This window comes from Onychomys torridus, chromosome 7 (assembly GCF_903995425.1).
Source record: "Onychomys torridus chromosome 7, mOncTor1.1, whole genome shotgun sequence".
NCBI lineage: Eukaryota > Metazoa > Chordata > Mammalia > Rodentia > Cricetidae > Onychomys > Onychomys torridus.
In genome coordinates, this window is record NC_050449.1 from 88,324,226 (window position 1) to 88,344,611 (window position 20,386).

At 37.9% G+C, this 20,386-nt stretch overlaps 2 protein-coding genes and 1 non-coding gene across 6 annotated transcripts in view; 1 reads left to right on the forward strand and 2 right to left on the reverse strand.

Annotated features, from left to right (window-relative positions):
* Window positions 1-13,856, reverse strand: part of Trpc1 (transient receptor potential cation channel subfamily C member 1) — a 57,408-nt gene extending 43,552 nt beyond the window's left edge. For 2 of the 3 annotated variants that reach the window (XM_036192728.1, XM_036192727.1), the window contains exons 1-2: window positions 13,150-13,856; window positions 4,898-5,052 (exon numbers count right to left, since the gene is read on the reverse strand). In XM_036192728.1, coding sequence (XP_036048621.1) covers window positions 4,898-5,052; window positions 13,150-13,321 — 327 coding nt within the window. In that variant the 5' untranslated portion in view covers window positions 13,322-13,856. The remainder of the gene's footprint in view (window positions 1-4,897; window positions 5,053-13,149) is intronic. The other variant, XM_036192730.1, reaches the window with a different exon arrangement.
* A 3,173-nt stretch (window positions 13,857-17,029) lies between these two features.
* The window catches only part of Pls1 (plastin 1), a 96,482-nt gene continuing 93,125 nt past the window's right edge, over window positions 17,030-20,386 (reverse strand). Inside the window, exons 15-16 of one of the 2 annotated variants that reach the window (XM_036194354.1) lie at window positions 18,928-19,052; window positions 17,030-18,691 (exon numbers count right to left, since the gene is read on the reverse strand). In XM_036194354.1, the coding sequence (XP_036050247.1) occupies window positions 18,556-18,691; window positions 18,928-19,052 (261 nt within the window). In that variant the 3' untranslated portion in view covers window positions 17,030-18,555. Of the gene's footprint in view, window positions 18,692-18,927; window positions 19,053-20,386 lie in introns of those variants that run through there. The other variant, XM_036194357.1, reaches the window with a different exon arrangement.
* On the forward strand, window positions 19,479-19,553 carry Trnaa-agc. The gene has a single exon. It is a non-coding gene; the product is annotated as a tRNA-Ala (tRNA).

Below are 20,386 nucleotides of genomic sequence, written 5' to 3' on the forward strand. Positions count from 1 at the left end.
AAATAGTATGTTATTTGATAAATAAATGGCAGTTTTGAAGGAAAATATTTTAATCTTTAAAAAATTAATTTATTTGAGACATAGTCTTAAAACCAGACTAGCCTTGAACTCTCATGTTCCTGTTGCCTCTGCCCCCAAAGTGTTGGGATCACAGGTGTGTGTCTCCACACCCAATTTAAAGTATTCTTAAATACTTGCAAGAACACAAAATTTCCTCACTCATTTTTATCTCCCAATTTCTAAGTATTCTGACCGTCTCTCTAAAGCATATTCAGCAATGCACTTACTGTATATTGAAGTCACTTCCATCTCACCTCAGAACTTGTCCAGCAAGTCAGTGTGAGAAGATATGTATATTTCCCTTCTATACCCAATTTCCACTTGTATTAACGCTCTGGAATATTCTATAAGAACTTGGTCCTTCATCCACAGGAATATTAGTTCCATATCCCACAACTTTAAATTCTTCTCTTTTTGTTAATTTAAGTTGATCTTATCTTTCTATTGTCACTAAATGTTTTCTTATTTATTTCACTGTTAAAATTCTCAAATTAATGTTCATCATGTTCCCTAAATCTTTCAGTACCATGCTTTCAAAATCCAATGACTTTCCCTCTCTCCTCTTATGTCTTTATTTCTAAGCAAGAAATTAAATTAAAATTCCCCTTTTGACTTTCACACCACAATTCTAACTGACCCAAAATTGTGAATAATTTATTTGATCTTTTAAAATGCAACTCTTTCCGTCCAGTGTCCTTTATTAAATGTAAAAATTCCTGAAGAATGAGTCTGTGCCAGCACTATGCTCTGTGATCTCTGGCCTTGTGAAGGTATACAGGGCCATCTTCCTGCTTACAATACCTGCAGTACTCTGGTCACTGTCAGACAACTCTCAAATAAATAAGTAAAGCTAAAACCTGGAAATTTGATTCCTTTGTATCAATCCTAACCTCTCCTACGAGCTTGCTGGTTTTCTCTCCTCTCTCCTAGTTATGTATATTTAAGACTGATAAAAGCCCAGGACTCCTCAATTCCCCTTCATGACAGCTTTTTTATCTGTGCCCCTCCTCGCCCTCCACACACAGGGTCTCAGACATGCACAACAAGGGTTTTACCAGAAGCAACACTGCCAGCTCCTCCTCACTGCTGCTGTCGCACTTACAGCCAGTCTGCCAGTTCAGATCCTAATATTCACACCGGAATCACTGCAAAATGCTCACGTGGACCACAGCCTTCGCTTCCGTCCTAGTTTTACCTAACTTGATCACCACATTATCTATCTAAAACACCACAAGACATTCACCATACTTTCTGTCAAAATGCATTGAATGATACCTCACTATCTCTTACATAAAACACACATGCTCAGCCTCCCATTCAAGGCCTTTTCACTAGTTTTATTTTAGGTATATTTCCTGAGATTTTCCATTATATTTCAAGCCCAGTATTTTATTCTAAAGGCTGTGAATTCACTCTCAAGAAACACATTTCACATATCTGCTTACATTCTTCTCAGCATCCCGTCCCTTAACTACTCCTAAGCTTTTGAGTAGACTTGGGTAACAGGAAGAACATGGACTCTAGAGCCAGAACCTAGGTGCAGGTCCCAAGTTTACCATTTACAGAGTAAATATGGACAAGTTACTTAATCTTTCTCAAGATCAGGAAGTCAAGCCCACTGGCACAAAGCGGCACAATATAAATGTTAGCAATGTTAATATTCCTTTTTTATTTTTAAATTTTATTTTATGTGTATGAGTGTTTTGCCTGCACTTTTGTCTGTGTGTCACGTGTGTGTCTTGTACCTGCAAAGGCCAGAAAGGGGTGTTGGATCCCCTGGAACTAGAGTTGCATACAGATGCCTGTGGGTCACCATGTGGATGTCAGAATTGAACCATGGTCCTCTGCAAGAGCAACAGGTGCTGCTAACCACTAAGCCATCTCTCCAGCCAATATTAATACTTCAAGGCTGGGCTCAATGATCACTCTTCCAGTGAAATCCTTCTTAAAACTTTTAAAAGACATATTTTTAGGCTGGGTGGTGATGGTGAATGCTTTTGTTCCCAGCACTTGGGAAGCAGAGGCAGGAGGATCTCAGAGTTGGAGGTCAGCCTGGTCTATAGAGCAAGTTCCAGGACAGCCAAGGCTACATAGGGAAACCCTGTCTCAAAACAAACAAACAAACAAGCAATCAAGCAAATAAATAAATAAATAAATAAATAAATATGCACTTTTAATTACATAGATGGTGATCAGTACGTGCATGTGAATGAAGAGGCCAAGAGCTGGAGTAATGAATTATTTGATATAGGTACTAAGAACAGAACTGGGTCTTCTGCAAGAGCAGCAAGTGCTCTTAACCATTTAAACATCTCTCCAGCTCCAATACAATAAAGAAAAAAAGTCCCTTTCACCTCTCCAGTGCTAGGGATCAAATGTGGAAACTCACACATGCTAGGCAGAAACCTAGTTTTCTTGATAGCTCCAAATCATAATGGTCTTAGTATTTTTTATATTGCTAAAATATTTATGTTGAGTTGCAAAAAAGTTTAAACATAAAATAGAGCTTCTTAAAAGCAGCTCTATTGACATTTTGGGTCACATATGGTTTTGGTGGTGTTGTAGTACCTTTTCTGTGTATTGTAGGGTGTTATTAATAACACCATGACATCTACCCACTAAATACCAACAGTAATCTGCCCATCAACTGTGAAACTAAAATGTCTCCAGATACTGCCAAATATCCCTTGGTGCAGGCAAAGTTGTTTGTGTGAGAGCCACTGAGATAACCCAAGATAAAATAAGAAGCATTTTGTAAACTGTAAAGCAACATACAAGCATCAAGCATTGCTACCCTCAGCACTTAACAGCCTTCGATTTAAATTCCTTTGTAGTCCACACATGCTTTAGCTTTCTCAGCTCATTCTACTGTCTACTGATGACTATGCCATATTTTCTCCACTCATTTCCACCATCACACCCAGCTAAAGGTCTTGGACATTTGTTGACTGACAGAAGGAGACACAGGTAACTTGGAGAGAATACAGAGAACTGGAAAGAGCATAAGGGTTTGCAGCCAAAAGATTAAATTCAAACATTATCTTTGCCTTTACTAATTTTACAACTCTGGGCAATTCATTAAAGTCTGTGAGCCTCAGTTTTCTGATCTATGAAATACAGCATCTAGACAATCTGACTGTGATGCTCAAATGTAATCAGGAGTGTGAAAGAACCATGTGTACTGCAGAATTATATATATAAAGCCACATATGCAAATGCAGTTATTATACCACAGCAATTCTTACCCCCAAATCATCAAGGACTGAATTTATTTATTTATTTATTTATTTGTTTATTTGTTTGTTTATTTATTTATTTATTTATTTTGGTTTTTCAAGACAGGGTTTCTCTGTGTAGCTTTGCACCTTTCCTGGATCTCGCTCTGTAGACCAGGCTGGCCTCGAACTCTCAAAGATCCGCCTGCCTCTGCCTCCCAAGTGCTGGGATTAAAGGCGTGCGCCACCACTGCCCAGCCTGAATTTCTTTATAACCTTATTTTCTAGGTAACTGAAGCTTATGCCTTTAAGTGTTTAACTTTAAATTTTAAATAATTTTGATGAGAGTTTTCTGTTTTTAAAAGATATATCATATATGTGCTTCCATCAAAGCTGTTAAGTAGTGAATATAATTTAACTTTTCCTTCCTGATGCTAAATCACTGTGATAAAGCTTAACCAGCAGACAGACATGGTGCTAACAATCTCTAAGTAAACAGTGTGGGCGCTCCCATGCTTCATTTTGCTCAGCTGCAGCTCTAAAGCCCCTTTTATGGCCTTTCCTGATTCTCTTCAGATCAGAACACTAAAAAATTAAGTTTGTTAAAATGAAATCTACAATGAGAAAAAGCTGACTTTGAAGGAGAAGTGCTCTACAACTAAACCTAACCTAGAAACTTCAAGGAAATTACTATGGCAGCTCACATCTCATTTAGTTTCTTGTTGTACTATAGATAGCTAAAGTGGCTGGGTACCCAATTCCTTTTCTACCCCGTGTGTGTGTGTGTGTGTGTGTGTGTGTGTGTGTGTGTGTGTGTGTGTGTGTGTGTACTTATATATACACACACATACATATAAAAAACTCACTATACCACATTATAAAATAATAGGGATGTACCTAAAACCACCTACCATACTAAAAAACCCAAAATGCTGTGCTTCCTGATGTCACTCCAAAAGCCATGCCTCATTACAGCTGCAACAGAAGAACCAGAGTTCTTATGCTGTTTCTCATGAGTGAGCCAAAAGGGAAACAAAATGATGCTATTATTAACTTAGACCTTCCATATGTAGATGTCTATTCTTCTACCTTAAGTGACATGAAGACAAATGGAAAGTTCTATCAGTTCCAGTTTTGAAACAAATCATTCATCTTTAGATGAAAGCAAATACTACATTTCAAACAAAGAGAAAACATAATAAAACTTAGGAGAAACCAAATTGAACTGTAAGTTGTTTTGTGAGGAACATTTTGTTCCTGTGCCTATAAATAACACGGGTCACAGAAAACCCTGTCCCCTGGCATTTCTAGAACACTTGCACTATTTTTAGGTTTATAATACAAATAGTAACCCTATCAGTAATAAAAATAATGTCCTCTTTAGTAATTCATGATAGTTTACTTTCGTCCGATGCAGGGAAAGGAAACAGGAAGAAAAACACAAATTTAAAATATTACATTTTAAAATAGCTTATTTGGGTTTGTTTTGTAAACTTCTTAGTGAAAGGCAAAGGCAGAGAGAGTAAACAAAGGAAAGAAACAGAAAGGAGCTGGAAGGAGATGAAAGCAGGCATGGCTAACATTTCTCAGAAGCTACTGGATAAAATCATCTAGCCTTGTACCTGACAACCGTAGTCCAAAAGCAGCTGCAGTATATCCAAGCTTTCGTTTTCAATAGTTATGGTAACAGCATTTCTCCCAAGCACATCTACGCAATTTATGTTCAAGTCACCTGAACTGTTTTCCTCCAAAATCTTTTTAACCATATAATAGTCACCTAAATAACAATATACAAACATACTTTAATATTTAAGACAGTAAACAAGAATGAGTATAAAGAAATTTTTTACCCTGCTGAATTAAAAGATTAAAAATACCTAAACTCATTTTTGCTTTGCATGTGGACATGTGCACAGAAAATGTGAACATTTCCTGAAAAAAAAGTATATCTTGATAAAACAATACACATATATGCAGTAAATATAAAACACAAGTAGAAAAAAATAAATGTGTAGCATGTAATAAAAATTTCTAGTTTAAAATTCTTAACCTTATAAGGAGAAAAACTTATAGAAGATATGTAAAACAATTTAATAAAGAATACCCCAAAATACAGACTGACAGCTATTATAGAAAAATAAAATGAAACTTAGAAGGAATTAGTTTTGGATCTCATACACACATTTACTCATGCATCATATTGGTTAAAATGGAGACCAGGGATAAAGGATATACATTCTGTATAGTAAGGGTACCTAAAAGTTCCTATCCCCCCTTCTCTCTCACAAACATGTGCGCACATATGTGCACACGCCATCTTGTTAAGGAAGGTGAGGCAGAGTGTTAATAAACAAGGAACATCCAGCTCACAAGATGCCAAGTTAGGACTAGAATGACTGCTTAGGACGAGAATGTCTTCTGCCTGACTAAAGGCCACCACAGAACAGTCATCCCATGTGAGGAAAGCGGGAATTACCATCACCAAAGGCGCAGTATATTTGCCTGCTAATGAGATTGTGCAGAAAAAAAGAAAAAGAAAAAGCCAAAGGGAAATGCTCACTAGAGAAAGAAAGCAAGGGATACATGTTTCCTTTTACTTTTTAAATATAAAAATGAATAAATGGTTTTTCATAGTTATTCCTTAGATGTCTGTGAGTAAGAAATAGGGAAAGAATAATCAGAGTGGAAACTAGAAGGAGAAAGAAATAATTTTATGGTACACGGAGAGAAAACATTCAATTTGACTAAATGAATAGGGAAAATAATATGGCAACTAAGGTAACAGATTTTATTTGTAAAAAATTCAAAATTATTATTATTTTTAATACCTGCTTACATTAGAAAGAAACCGAATAATAGTTTTCTTAATAACACATCTTCTTAGGTCTCAAGAATAAAAAAGTAGTCATGAAATAATTTCCCATAGCACTAACATTTAAATTCCACTGATGATGTTCTTATTCTTGAGCTGTGCCAAGAGGGCTAAATACTCCACTCAAACGACATCACTATTGCTAAACAGTATTTAAAACTATTTCAGACACATTTGATTTTAAGCATAAGGATAAGCACTACTCATAAAACTCCGCTTTGTTATCCTGCCAAATCTAGGTGAAGGTCATTATTTGAATTCACCTTCTTGGAACTCAACAGGCTTCCTAAATCCAATGTCAACACGTAAATCTAATGTCAATGTGCTTCACTAATTCTGTAGTATTTTCAGCCATTACTTCTTAAGTGTCGCTTCATTACTAAAGTTTATATGTGCAAGTCATTTAGAGTGATATGCTGTAAAGACTAGAACAGCTGTTAACTGTGAGGATGAATGCATGTGTGTGAAAAGGTTAGAAAACTTAGACAGACAGGAGGCTAGCTAACAGCCCAGATGTGAGGCAAAACACATGCTAAGCCAGATGTTTTCTTTCATAATGAAATTGCTTGCAAGTCGTATCTCTTGTTTTTGGAAAAGCAATATAATTTGCTTACTTTTTTGATGGCATAGTTGTTTTTAAACTTCATTTTTAATTGTGTGTCTGTGGGTTTATGTGTGTGTTCCTGTGTATGTGGGTATACTGAATGTGGAGGCTAGAGGTCCAGGTTGGGTGTCAGGTTGGGTGTCTTCCTCTCCTGGTCTCTACTCCCCACCCCCTGGACAGGCTTTCTCCCTGAGCTCAGAGTTCACTGACTGGCTAGACTGGCAGCCACTGAGCCCCATGGATTTGACTGCCCAGTGTTACAGACTTATATCAATACTCTGCTCTTTACATGAAGGCTGGAGATCCAAACTCTTCATGTTTCCAGAGCAGACACTTTATCTGCCACCCCTAGCCCCTAGTTGTCTTTGTTCAACAAATAAAACAGAAATGTTTTGCAGTTTATTCCATAGGCAGTGCACCAAGGCAACAGCAGGTCATCTCAGTCCGATCTCAAGTACCTCCTAAACTCATTCACCTGTCCATGTGAACACAGCTAACTCTCATCCAAACCATTACCAATCCCTTTGGACAGTGAAACAGCCTCCTAACTGATATACCTACAGAAAAAGATTTTCTCTTTGGCCAAATGCTAAGCAAGCTAATGTTCCCTTTCCCCCATGAGGCTCCAATCTTAGCCCTTCAGATATGAACAAAACATTTCCTTTAGCACACTTTCTAATAGCTCTAGGTTGTATCACTAGCATGATCCTGTGCAAATACCTGCCTGAGGAAAGGCATGGTTCTTAGATCATTTCAACACTGAAGACAGGGCCCATTTCCTGGGTCATTTGAAAAGATAGCCATTTAACCGCTTTTAGCACCAAGTAACAAATCCACACCGGTTTCACATAAATCAGCCATCCACTTTTTGTACATCTCCCCGCTGTTTTATAATTTGTCCTTCCCTGACTCCACGGAACCCTGCTCACACTCCTCTCTGGCGCTTTAAACTAGCTGCTTCTGTACAAAGTGAACTTGGATTCGTTCACACCGGGCTCTCTTCTGCATTGTTACTCACACAATGCTTTCTACTTTAACACCAGGGTCAACAAAATAGTTCTGAGAAAGGGCCAGACAGTAAAATACACGAGGTTTGTGGACATGATATCTCAGTCACAATTACCCAAACCCTTTTCCACCAAATCAGGCACAGACCATATGGAAACACCCGAGGGTGTGTTCCAATAAAACTTTTAGAAATTTATGGAATTCTTAGGTTTCAAAATACCATTCTTTTTATTAGAAATATTTTTTAAGTATTTGAAATATAAAATGTAAAAGCCAGTCTTAGCTCACAGACTAAATACTTGGATTTAGCTTATGGATCAGTTGGTCACCATGTTCTAGCCTTACCTCTTCAATCATTCTGTAAAATTCAGAGCATATCAACCTTACGATTTCCTAACATCCTCAACGGACATAATTTTTTACCAAGTTCTATAAAGCTCATTGGAAACTGGGCCAGCAAATAAAATAGTATGAAAAATACCAAGGTAATCCCAGAGATCCTCAGCAATAAATTCACTCTGCCCAACTCTGATAAATCCTTCAGACACATACAGTAGAGAAAAGTTACAATATTAGTTAGAAAGAAGATTCTCTATTTCCTTACTGGCTTCTCATTTGACTTTCTAACATCTGATGACAAATTTCATCATTATTTGCTACATGTGGTGGCTCATGCCTATAATTTCAGCACCTAGGAGGCAGAATTGGAAGGACTGCTGCAAGTTTGAGGCCAGCCTAGGCTACTTACCCAGCGAATTCCAGGCCAAACTGGACTATAGACCAAGATTCTATCTAAAAAAAACCTGACCCCCACAACTCACACAAAAAAAGCTGACCAGTTTTTAAACTTTATATTAACCAAACAGAACTTGAAGCTAGTTGTGAAGTGTGGGAAACTTTTATATAAAAAAATTATAAATCTTTTCAAACCAAACTTAATACAAAAAAATAACAAAATATACACCCCAAAAAACAAAAAACAAACAAACAAAAACCCTTTGGATGTGGAATGATAACATTCTACTTAAAATATTCCCGGTTAATCCAGGTGGTGATGTCCCACACCTTTAATCCCTGTATTTAGGAGGCAGAGGCAGAGGCAGGCAGATCTCTGAGTTTGAGGCCAGCATGGTCTACAGAGCAAGTTCCAGGGCAGCCAGGGCTACACAGAGAAACTCTGTCTAAGAAAAAAATATATATATCCCAATTAATATTAAAAACAGATTAAGAGAATAAAGCTTTGAAACCCAAAGAAATTCTACTGAACTCATAAATAATTGATATGGTACTGAATCTTTTAGTCCTAATCATTCAGTTTGGATTTTTAATGTTATCATTTATTGCTTCTAAATAATATTTGAATTTCGCATTATCTGTATTAAATATTACTCCTAGTCTTAGACTTCTCAGCATCACTAAATTTGATGGAATCAGTCTGAAGAAGACATTTATAGTACTATAAAAGGACAAGAGAAACTCAGATTGCTACAGTGCTGGTGCATTCAAATTTAACCTTTCAGCCTCATAACGCACAATGTACTGAGGTTTCCCTTGGATCATTTGTTTTTAACTTCCCAGATGAGAGAAAGCTCAGTACTAGGAATATCCTATCTTCCAAATCTCACATGGGAAATTTAAGTTAAATTGAATATTTGCTCAGAAAGATCTATTATATACACAAATATCCATCTTTTTACCCTCCTGTTCCTTACTACTGCACAAGAAAACATCTTTATTACAGAAAATTTCCTAAAGAATATGGATGTAGTCAGTAATTCATTAATAACAGCTTTTTGTCCAATGCCTTAACACAATTAAGAACTTCATGTGTATATTTTGATAGCATGACAAAGAGCAGCAAATTAGAAACAAGAAAAAGAAACACACTGTGAGATCACTACACAAGTCAGTAAGGCAGCTAGCTGCTCAGACATCTTTCATTAAAGTAACTGTGAACCACTCACTTCCTATGGCTATACTTCTCAACTAGTACATTCTAAAACTTGGGCGATTTACAAAGATCCCCTGTACAGAATGCAAACGTTCTGTGACTAGTGATACTTTGTGAGCTGTATAGAACAATGCCTGTAGTAACCCCAATACTCTTCATATTAATTATACTCTCATCATCCCTCCTTTCTGCAAATTATTTTCCCTCATCGTACATATCTTTATATTAGGTGCTGCCTATCTACACAAAACATCTCAGCAATACTTGGTACTCTGCATTTTAATTATCCAAACCACTCTCCTCTCTAACCTGACACCCTTCAAATTTCTTCCAAATAGCAAAAATAGGAAGAAAGTACTATATCAACATATTAGGTAATGTGTTAATACAACAGTGGCATGTAACCTCGAGGAAATGTTTCCCAGTTTGAAAACATCCTGAGCCCCAAGGAACACAAAGCTTCTGCAGAAATTAAAATAACCTTCCTTATAATATAGCAAGCCTACCACAAAGGTGACAGACACAAACTAGGACGAATCCAGGGGTACAGGTGAAATTCTGCCCTCCCATACCCTCTCTAACTCCACGGTGAAATGTCTAGACCGGACTACTAATGAAAATGCAAGTTTTCTGGAAACACTCCACATGCAACACTGGTGGAGAGTAAATGCTTTCATTCTTCCTTATTTGGCATAAGCACTGATCACGGACATCAACAAATCAAAAAGCTTGTGTTCCCGAATATGTTTCAAAGGTATCTACTTAACACTTTAAATGAGAAAAAAATAAAGACTTATACTTAAATGTAGTGCTCTCAGAACATTATTTACCCATTCAGCAGCCAAGATGCTTGAGGGAATCATAGGCTTCCACAAATTACATAGGGTAATTACCACACTAACTCTCAATAAGAGAGGAAAAAGAAAAACATGGTGGTCTACTTAATATTAATAAGACAACTCATTTATTGTCAGCTCTTGTTCAGTTAGCTTTTGTATCTCAATTTCAGCCTCTTTGAGTTCATACATGCATGGGTTGGGGTAAATTTAGCTCAGTGGTAGAGCACTTGCCTAGCAAGCGCAAGGCCCTGGGTTCGGTCCTCAGCTCAAAAAAAAGAGTTCATACACACACACTTTGTAAGAATTTAATTTGGTAGGTTTATATTAAAACTGTGCTTTATATTAATGCAATAGAAACTTTCAATTCATTTTTTATTTTTTTAATACAAAAAAAGAACCAAGGGTTAGTTTTGAAATGATTTCTGGTCTATTTTGATGACCCATAAGAACCATTACTACTTGACTAATACTTGGATTGGCAATTGCCTAGATTTATGGAATTAATTTACATAAAAGCTAGTTATTCCAAACCATAAAATCTTTCCCTTTCCTATTTTGTTTATTCCTTAATCTGTACACTACTCATTTTAAATGGCCATTCATTCACTAAAATACATACAACCACCTCATCTCCGCAAATTTTCTTTTAGGAATCTCTATCTTTTAGGAATCTCTAGCTTTTATTTTAGAAGACTAAACTATGAATACTTCATACATGTAGAAAGGATTATTAATGAAACTAGTTGATTTTCTCTGAAGCTATTAAAGATACCATGCTTGCTTTTTACATTTACAGAAAACAAAGTTTATAAACTACCCCTACAGATAAGAGTTGATTTCCAACTAGTACATCCAAATATGGATGCCTTTTCTAATATAAATTATTTTAATTCCTTCAACTATAATCAGATCAATAAAGCATAATGGTGACTTCACACACACACAATTTATCTCAGATCCTTGTTTTCAGGTAGATATATAGATGATAGATAGATAGATAGATAGATAGATAGACAGAAAGATCAAGCTGTTTAAACAGGTACTATGGACAGTTTATAAAAAATTTATAATTAAAACTCCTTTTGAGAAATCTCATGCAACCATTCTAAATATATGTATCACAAAAATACTTACTCCAATCATATTCCATTACAATACTTCTCTATTCTCAGTTTGACAAGAATATCAAATTCCCTTTCCTAACATACTTTTAAATAGCCACACAATTAACTAGAATAAATCAGTGGTTCTTGACTACTGTAATACAACACAATCATTTCCTTTCTCCTTTTAGATAGATTTTGAAGGAAACAACTTGGGCAATGCATTTGGGGAAAATTAAGTACTTTATATCATCTACAGATCATAGTTTTTGTGACATTTTAGACATATATTTTATATTTCTTTATCTTTCTAAGATTAGTCAAAGATGTCTATGGTAGATTTTAACAAATGTTTATTATTTAATATCACATAAATCATAAAAGTGAGTTGGCAATAGATGTAAGTGGACTTTGATTATATGTCAATGTGTTTTCAAAAGGTTGCATATACAATTGCTTTCTGGCTTGGCTAAGTGTAGTTAGGTAAAAAGCAAAAAACTATTTCAAATGCTTTAAAAGGTTAAGGAGACTGTTGTTGACTTAAACATATACATGCAAACAAAAACTTCTGTAACTAGTTTTCCCACAGTGTAGGCTGGCCTCGAGAATTAGGTTTTGGAAGTCTGCATGGTTCTAACAAAGTTTTCCTAAATGAACAACACGGCCTTTGCACAACACACTGCTGAAGGGAGGAATGAGAAATTTTTAGTAGCTTATTTAGGAGATAAAAGCACTCTGAGAGCAATCAAGTTCCCATCCCTTTATTACAACGCATTACTTGAAAGCATGCTTTTCATGTGGCCATAAAGTGACCAGTTTCTAGATTCAAAAACAATATATTCCACATATTTTACCTATACTTTTCACTACTTTTGCCTCCCACCAACTCTCTGAAGCAATAAATCTTTCTCTCTAACTAAAAAAAAAAAAAAAAGTACCAACACTCAAAGGGGTTCCATAAGTTTGGGGAAAGTTTTGGCAGCTAGGGCAGGATTTTTCCTGTCTTGTCCTTATTTCATGTTATTTCTGCTTAAGGATAAGGAAATAAATACCTAAGTCTACTCAACTGTATCAGGCTAAGGCACTGGTGGCTGATGCTAAACAGGGGGAAAGTCTTTAAAACAAAACAAAAATGCAAGGTGACAATCCATAAATAGGAGAAATCATAAGGGAAATTAACAAGAGTTTTCTAATTAGAAGGTCCAAACCTAGTCTCTGGCTCCCAAAGGAAGGACTCCAGCCTGGAGTTTATCAGCGGCAGAAGCGGAGCAACTTTGGGATCAGGGCTCCCAAGCAGCAACCAAAACATCCCACCTGCAGGAGTCCACCGCCCCCGCCCTACCTGCCTGCTGGCTCGTGCTCAATCTGGCAGAAGTCCTGCCGGCCTTACAGGTAAGGGAATAGCCGCCGCGCGCAAGAGTAAGTCGAGGCAGGGGCAGGACCCAGGGAGTGAGTCTTAGGGTGTCCAGGGGCGGAGAAAAGGGCCAAAGCTCTCACCCTTGTCGCACGCCAGCAAGAAAAGCTTCTCATTGAGGGTGTTCTCCTCCTTCACCTCCCGCACATCCTTCAGCGCCATCACTTCGTTGGGCGACGAGGAGGATGGGGAGGAAGGCAGGGAGGAGGAGGAGACGCCCGAGAGGTCCGTGCTCGGGTACAGAGCCGCCATCATCGCGGCCCAGGACGGGGGCAGGCCAGGGGACGGAGGCGGGGCCCCCACGGGCGCCGACCCCGACCCCAGCCCCGCCCCAGAGCTGGAAAACGGGTGAGTCGTTCCCACGGCCACATCTGCGTGCGGCCCGTTGGCCCCGAAGGGCGTCGCCTCTCCCCGGAACCAGCACTCGCCCTCCACCGACAGCCCCAGGTTGGTGGCCGCGCCGGCGCGGCCCCGGGGCCAGCGCCCTCTGCCCAGCCGCCGGCGCCCCGGTCGAGCTGGTCCGCGCCCGTCCGGGGACGACAGAGTGGAGCGCGCCAGGGCGGCAGCTGAGCGCGGGGCCGTGCCAGGAGCCGCGGGGGCCGCGCAGGGGGCGGCTCGGCCTGCGAGGGAGCGAGGGGGCCGCCGGCGGAGGAGCTCGGCGGTGCGCTTGGCAGCACGGCTGGCTCCGGGGCTGTGGGAACCGCTGGCCCAGCTGCACCCGCCGGAGGCAGAGGCTCGCCGCCGCTCGCTCCTCACGTCATCCTCAGCCCGCGGAGGCGACGGCACCGGGGCGGGGCTTGCGGCGGAGCCCGGCTCGAGTGGGCGGGGTCTGTCGGGTTGGTGGGCGGGGCTACAGATCTGACGCGCCTCCCTCGTCAGTCGCCTGGCGCCTCTGCAGCATCTTTTCAGCACCCAAGGAGGGGCGTGGGAATCGCCTGGCCTCTGTTCTTAGGTTGCGGGTTTGAGATAATTTGCTGCAGCTTGTAGCTGCTGCTCCTTGTAGCTGCTGCTGCTGCTGCTGCATAGAAAGTAAATACGGGGCAGTGTGCCATTGAGCTTTTGAGGAATTAACGTTTAGTTGAAATCCCCTACGGAATTGTCCTAGAGCCCGGCCAAGCCACCAAATTTGGAAGTTTGTGTTTACATTACCCTTGTTCCTAAAAGCTCTGAAAAAATTTCTTATGATCTACTATGGTCTAACATTCCTGATATTACTCTAGTCATTTTATACACATGCATTCATATGTAAGTCAAAGGTGACCCATAACCATTGCATTACATGGATTACATCTAATTTTAAGAGATTTGTTATTTAGATATCAGCTGACTGACACATAGCAAGTGTGACTTGAAGTTACATCTTTTTAATAATTCCGACTGTTTCCTACAGTCAGTGCTAGCGGAAAATCTGAACCTTGTGTTTAAGTTTTAGATTTTTAAGACAATGAATAAATTTACTTAGGAGTATCTTAAACTTTGGGGCAATACTTCCTCTCCCATTCAGGCTGCTTTGTACCATTACTTTCTCTACCAACATTTTAATTTCATAATTTTTTAAATCAACATTCTCTTTAGATGTTCACTAAAAGGCCTTAGTAGATGCCAAAGACATCTTTTCAAACATTTTTTCTATGTGTTTACTTTAAAATAGACAGTCTCTAGAGTTTTGTTTCTAGACAATCTCCCCATTATTCTGTAATGTTAAATACAGTTTCTAGTTTATGTATTTGCTGAAATTTCCAAGTGGCTCAAGGTGAGGCCAGTAGAAACAGAACATGTTTACTTCTCTGTGTGTTCCTATATATTTTATCAATCAGAAAAAATGTTTAGCCAGTAGCAGAACTCTAACCCTGACCTATCCAAAATGTATGTGAGGTTAAAGAATTCAAAAGGCTCACAGCTCTACACAGAGATTCTTTATCCAAAAAACTCCTGTGGGGCCTGGATTGATTTCTAAGATTTGAGAGAATCCCAACCCACTTTGGTAGTAATCTTAGGAGACCTTCTAAAGCATTAGAGAGTCTACTTCAGGCAATCTGGTGTTATAATACACCTCAGGTTTTTGGATTGTCTCAGTTACAGATTATCTTCTTGTTTTCTTCTTAATAAACTGCTTGGCCAGCATAAATTGGATCATTCTAACATCACTTACATATTTTGCATAGATGATATGAAGACCAGTGGTGGAGTTATGATGAACAGTGGAATACAAAACTCAAAAGTAGCATATTACTCTAAGCAACTCCAAGGCACAGGTTAAAAATAAAATAAAAAATAAAAATAAAATAAAAAAAAGAGCAGTCACAACTCCAGGGAAGGGAAAGAAATTCTGATTTACATCTAGTCCTACAAGTAAGATAGAGCTTTTTATATTTTTCAGTGTCCTCTTCCCCTTTGCTACTCTAAGGGCCACGTCTGTCTGTTTCTTTTTTAGACTCCTTATTTGCATTTGTTTTCCCCACTGAACACAGTCCAAAACAAAACCTCCTTGGAGACCTTGCCTAACTATCCAAATAATCTCCCCCTCTGCTCCCAAATCAGACTGTAGCAGCTGTGGAATAATCCTTTTGTACACTGTGAAGATTTGTTGCTGTGATTGGTTTAATGAAGAAGCTGACTGGCCAATAGCTGAACAGGATAAAGTTAGGCAGGAAAGCCAAATTGAGAATGCTGGAAAGGAGAGTGTTGAAGTCAGGATTCGCCAGCCAGATGCAGAGGGAGCAGAGGGAGCAGGAAAGGAATGTACCATGCTAATAAACATACTGCCACATGGCAGAGCATAAATAAGGAATATGTGTTAACTTAAAATGTAAGAGCTAATTAGTAATAAGCTTGACCTATTGGCTGGGTATTTACAATTAATATAACTCTCTGTGTGGTAGTTTGGAAGCGGCTCCAGCGATGGGAAAACTCTGCCTACATGTAGCACATTCTCCTGCTCCTTCCTTCTATTGCCACTCTTTCTTGCTTTATTATATCGCTATTTCTTTATTGGCTGACTGTCTCCACTAGGATTTAGGTCAAAAGACTGTCCATGTTTTTCTTAGCTAAATCCCAAGACTCTCATGTAGGATTTGAACATTGGAAACAATAAATTTGTGCTAGTGAATTTTATTCATTCAAATTATTTCATCATAAACTAAATTTACAATAATCATATAGTCTTTAATAAAATTCTTCATATGGGGCCAGTGAGATGGCTTAGTAGATCAAAGTGCTGTTTCTGCAAACTTAAAGACCTGAGATTTTGTTTTTGTTGATTTGTAGCCCTAGTTGTCCTGGAACTTGCTCCTCAGACCAGGCTAGCCTCTAGATTTGCCGGCCTCTGCCTGTTGAGTACTTGGATTAAAGGTGTGTGCTATCACGTCCTGGTGAAAACTTGAGTTCAATTCCCATAAAGGTGTAAGGAAAAAAACCAACTCCACAAATCTGTCTTCTCACTTCCACATGTGTATGCATGCATGCCCATATATACACATCATCCACGCACACAATGATAAAAACATTAAAATTTTGTGATTTATATATTTTTTTAAAAAATTTATTTGTTTTTATTTTATATGCATTGGTGTTTTGCTTGCGTGTATGTCTGCGTGTAAAGATGCTGGATCCCTTGGAACTGGAGTTACAGACAGTTGTGAACTGCCATGTGGGTGTTAGGAACTGAATCGGGATCCTCTGGAAGAGTAGCCAGTGCTCTTAACTGTTGAGCTATCTCTCTAACCCCTATTTTTTTTTTCTTCTATGAAAGAAAAAAAAATCTCACCTCCAAAGAAATAAAGTTTTTGTATTACTTCATTTAGGTGTTGTATTCTTTTATGGGAAATAAGTTTATAACAAACCAATACTGAAGGCTGTATATATTTCTTTAAATGAAATAAATACACATTATACATACACAGCTTTTTATTAAATATACTTTGTGAGAAAAAGAACACTTTAAAGTACTAAATTCCATGTAAATCAGATTATCTTAGTAAATATTATGGTGAAAAAAATCAAAGAAGCGTGATTTAAATAATCTCAGAAAAAGAGCAAAAGCATACTTACATCTTCATATAAGAAAACAATCATCAAAATATAAAAGGCAAAGAAATCTCCTGTAGAAGAATATATTTTAAGAACTCCACCTGTTAGTATTTCATTACAAAAAAGTCTACCCTAAACACAGAGACACTCTTCCTCTTAACATAGTCTGTTTTGATCAGTGGAAGAGGAGGATGGAGACAACTCATTCACACAGAGATGAGTGCAGCACTTTCGTTGCATAGTAGGATTGCTCACTGGCACTAAAGTGGGAGATGGGAACATATTTCCAGCTTCAACTATGAGCCATAGAATTTCTCTACTGCTAAAAATTCTGAGGAAAAGAGGTTTCAAGTTTTAACTCTTCCTAAGGAAGGCAACCCTTAAATATTTCCAGTTTACACAGGCCTGTGAAAAATATGAAACTATGATGGACATTAGCTTTTATAGGCATCCTACTAAAGTTATTTGGTGGACATATTCTAATTCTGTAGGCATCATTACAACTAGTAATGAAATTAGTAAGTATAATGTGATGCTAACAGGACTGTATCAATGTCCGTTGAGATGTTCTACCCAGTGTTTGGCTGCAAGTACTTTGAAAGGAATTAGGTGAAAATAACTATATGCACGTTCATAATTAATATTTGTAAAAGATATCTTCACATATCCAATATCCACAAGCTAAAAGGTGTCACACACATTGTAGGAGCAAAATAAATACTTAATGGCTAGCTGACCACTTAATACATACCATTTAAGAAAATCTTGGTAATTCAGATGCTTTAGGGAAATACATACATGTAACATCTTACCAACATTTAGTATTATGCTACATGTCAGAAATAAAGCTATATTATCAAACCAAGGACATGTGAAATAGCAAAGCAGTTACAATCAAACTTTAAAAGTTCCTACAGCTTATGCAAGAATTAGTTTTCAAATTAAAAGTTTAATGTTGATGAACAATACTTATCCCTTTAAATTTTTACACGAGATAGAAATTTACAGAAAGGTTATTGTTTTAGAACACATTACATAGGGGAAAAAAACGAGAGGATTAAGTTTGATTATGACTTTAGGTATATTTGTGATCAAAATTAAATAACACTTCAAAAAAATCCAAACACATTTAATAGCAGGACCTGACAAAACTTTATACAGGTCTTTTTCACACTATGAAAAAGAATGATTAGTCTTCCTTTGGTAAGACTTTTAGGAAATAAAATAATTCAATTATGAAATAGCAGCTTGATATTCCTGTATTGGTATTGATTGTTAAAGTAATTGTGTTATCCAAAAAAGTTGACAAATTCTAACTAGTATGGACAGGATATTATTCATTTCTGAATACAGAACTATTTTGAGCATAGACACTCTGATTTTATACCCACTACATTTCAAAATTCTGTAAACTGAGACATTTGATGTGTTTAATGTGGCAGATCATAGGAGATGTTCCATCATTTGATTCTGTTCAGTCCTTTTCCCATTAAGCAGGCAAACACTGTCATAACCATCTTTGGTTTGACATCTACGAGGTCATCAGGTAGCGCATAGATCCGGGCACCAATCTTCCGAGCAACTGAAATGGCATACCTTGAAAAGACAAGAAAGACATCCTGGGATTTGTTATCCACCATGTTTTAAATCAATACATTTTAAGAGAAGAACATTTTTATGAGATTAACTTTACAAAAAGGTTTAGGAAGTGATTTTTTTTTTTTAAATCATATTCCCCATACAAATTGAATTTTAAAAGGTAAAAATGTCCCTTGTGAGATTTTAGGTGACAAGAAGGTCACTGTGGTCTAATACAAATCAGAAGAGCTTACTTAGCATTGTTCAGTTTGTCTTCATCAGTAAGGTTTTCTCTCTTGACCATTTCCTGACGAACCGCATTTGGTGCAATGGCATCTATTAAATCTAAGACAGGCAAACTTGTACTAATAGATTTATCCTAGGAAATAAAGATAAACATGCATGAACATCTTACCTTTAGTTTTGCAAATGTCAACCTCTTCTTGTCGTCACATAACTGAAACTAACCTATAAATTTTCTTTGTACTTAATAATTAAACTTTTTTGCAACCAACACATATAATAAACCATTTAAAATATGATTTTCCTTTAGTCTTCATGTAAATTATACTGTATAGAGAATTGCCCCAGACCCGAGTATGATTTATGGGCATGATAGTTCCTACTTGTACCAGCTGTAACATCTATTCTATAGAAAACAACTTAGAGATGGAGTTGATGCGTTTTAAATTCATAATTTTATTTTTTGTAGACCATGAATTCCTAAGACTTCAGTTAGTGTTTTCAGAAAGGGAAGTCAAATAATGAAAGGGAACCTCACATTTATAAAGACAGCATTCTTGGGGTTGGGGATTTAGCTCAGTGGTAGAGCGCTTGCCTAGCAAGCTCAAGGCCCTGGGTTCGATCCTCAGCTCCAACAACAACAACAAAAAAGACAGCATTCTTAGTGATTTAAATTTTTTATTTGTCGTTATTTTTTACTCCGACGTCCCAGAAACAAATGAAATGATGAAGTACTTAAGATCAAAGGGCTGACACAGGCAATAACTACAAAGTATTTGAACTGTGACAGTCTAACATTAACAACCAAGATACTCCATTTTTCAGTTACTTCCAGAGTGAATTAAAAATGGACAATTACTCTAGGGGATAGACTATTGGAGTTAAAATAAAAAATCCTGATGGGAACTGATTTTGTAACTTGCCCGCTCATGGACAGATGAACTGTTGTTCTCAGCTTGAATAATGGCCTCTATTGCTTGCCTACCCAAAACTGGCCCACTCCTTAGCTCTCTCGACTTTAACAGAATTCATAGTTTTGCTGTGTCCACAGTTTTCATGTGGATGTGAGCCTCAAGGAAAGCTCTTACCATCCAGTGCGCTAGGAATGAACCTGATTTGAGTATAAATTATGCATTTGAAACAAACTTTATGTGTAAAGAATACAACATATAGCCAGATGTACAATATAGCTACATATTAAAAACTCATAGGGAAGGCTGGAGAGATGACTGGGCAGTTTAATAGCACTGGCTGCTCTTCCAAAGGACCCGGATTCAATCCCCAGCACTCATGTGGTGGCTGACGACTCTCTTTAACCAGTTCCAAGGGATCTAAGCCCTCTTCTGACCTCCACAGGCACTAGGCATGCACGTGCTGCATAGACTCACATGTAGGCAAAACAGTCACAATTATCCAACACTGACAGTGAAGGGGTAGCTAAGAAAAACAAGTATCTGACAAAGCCCTTGT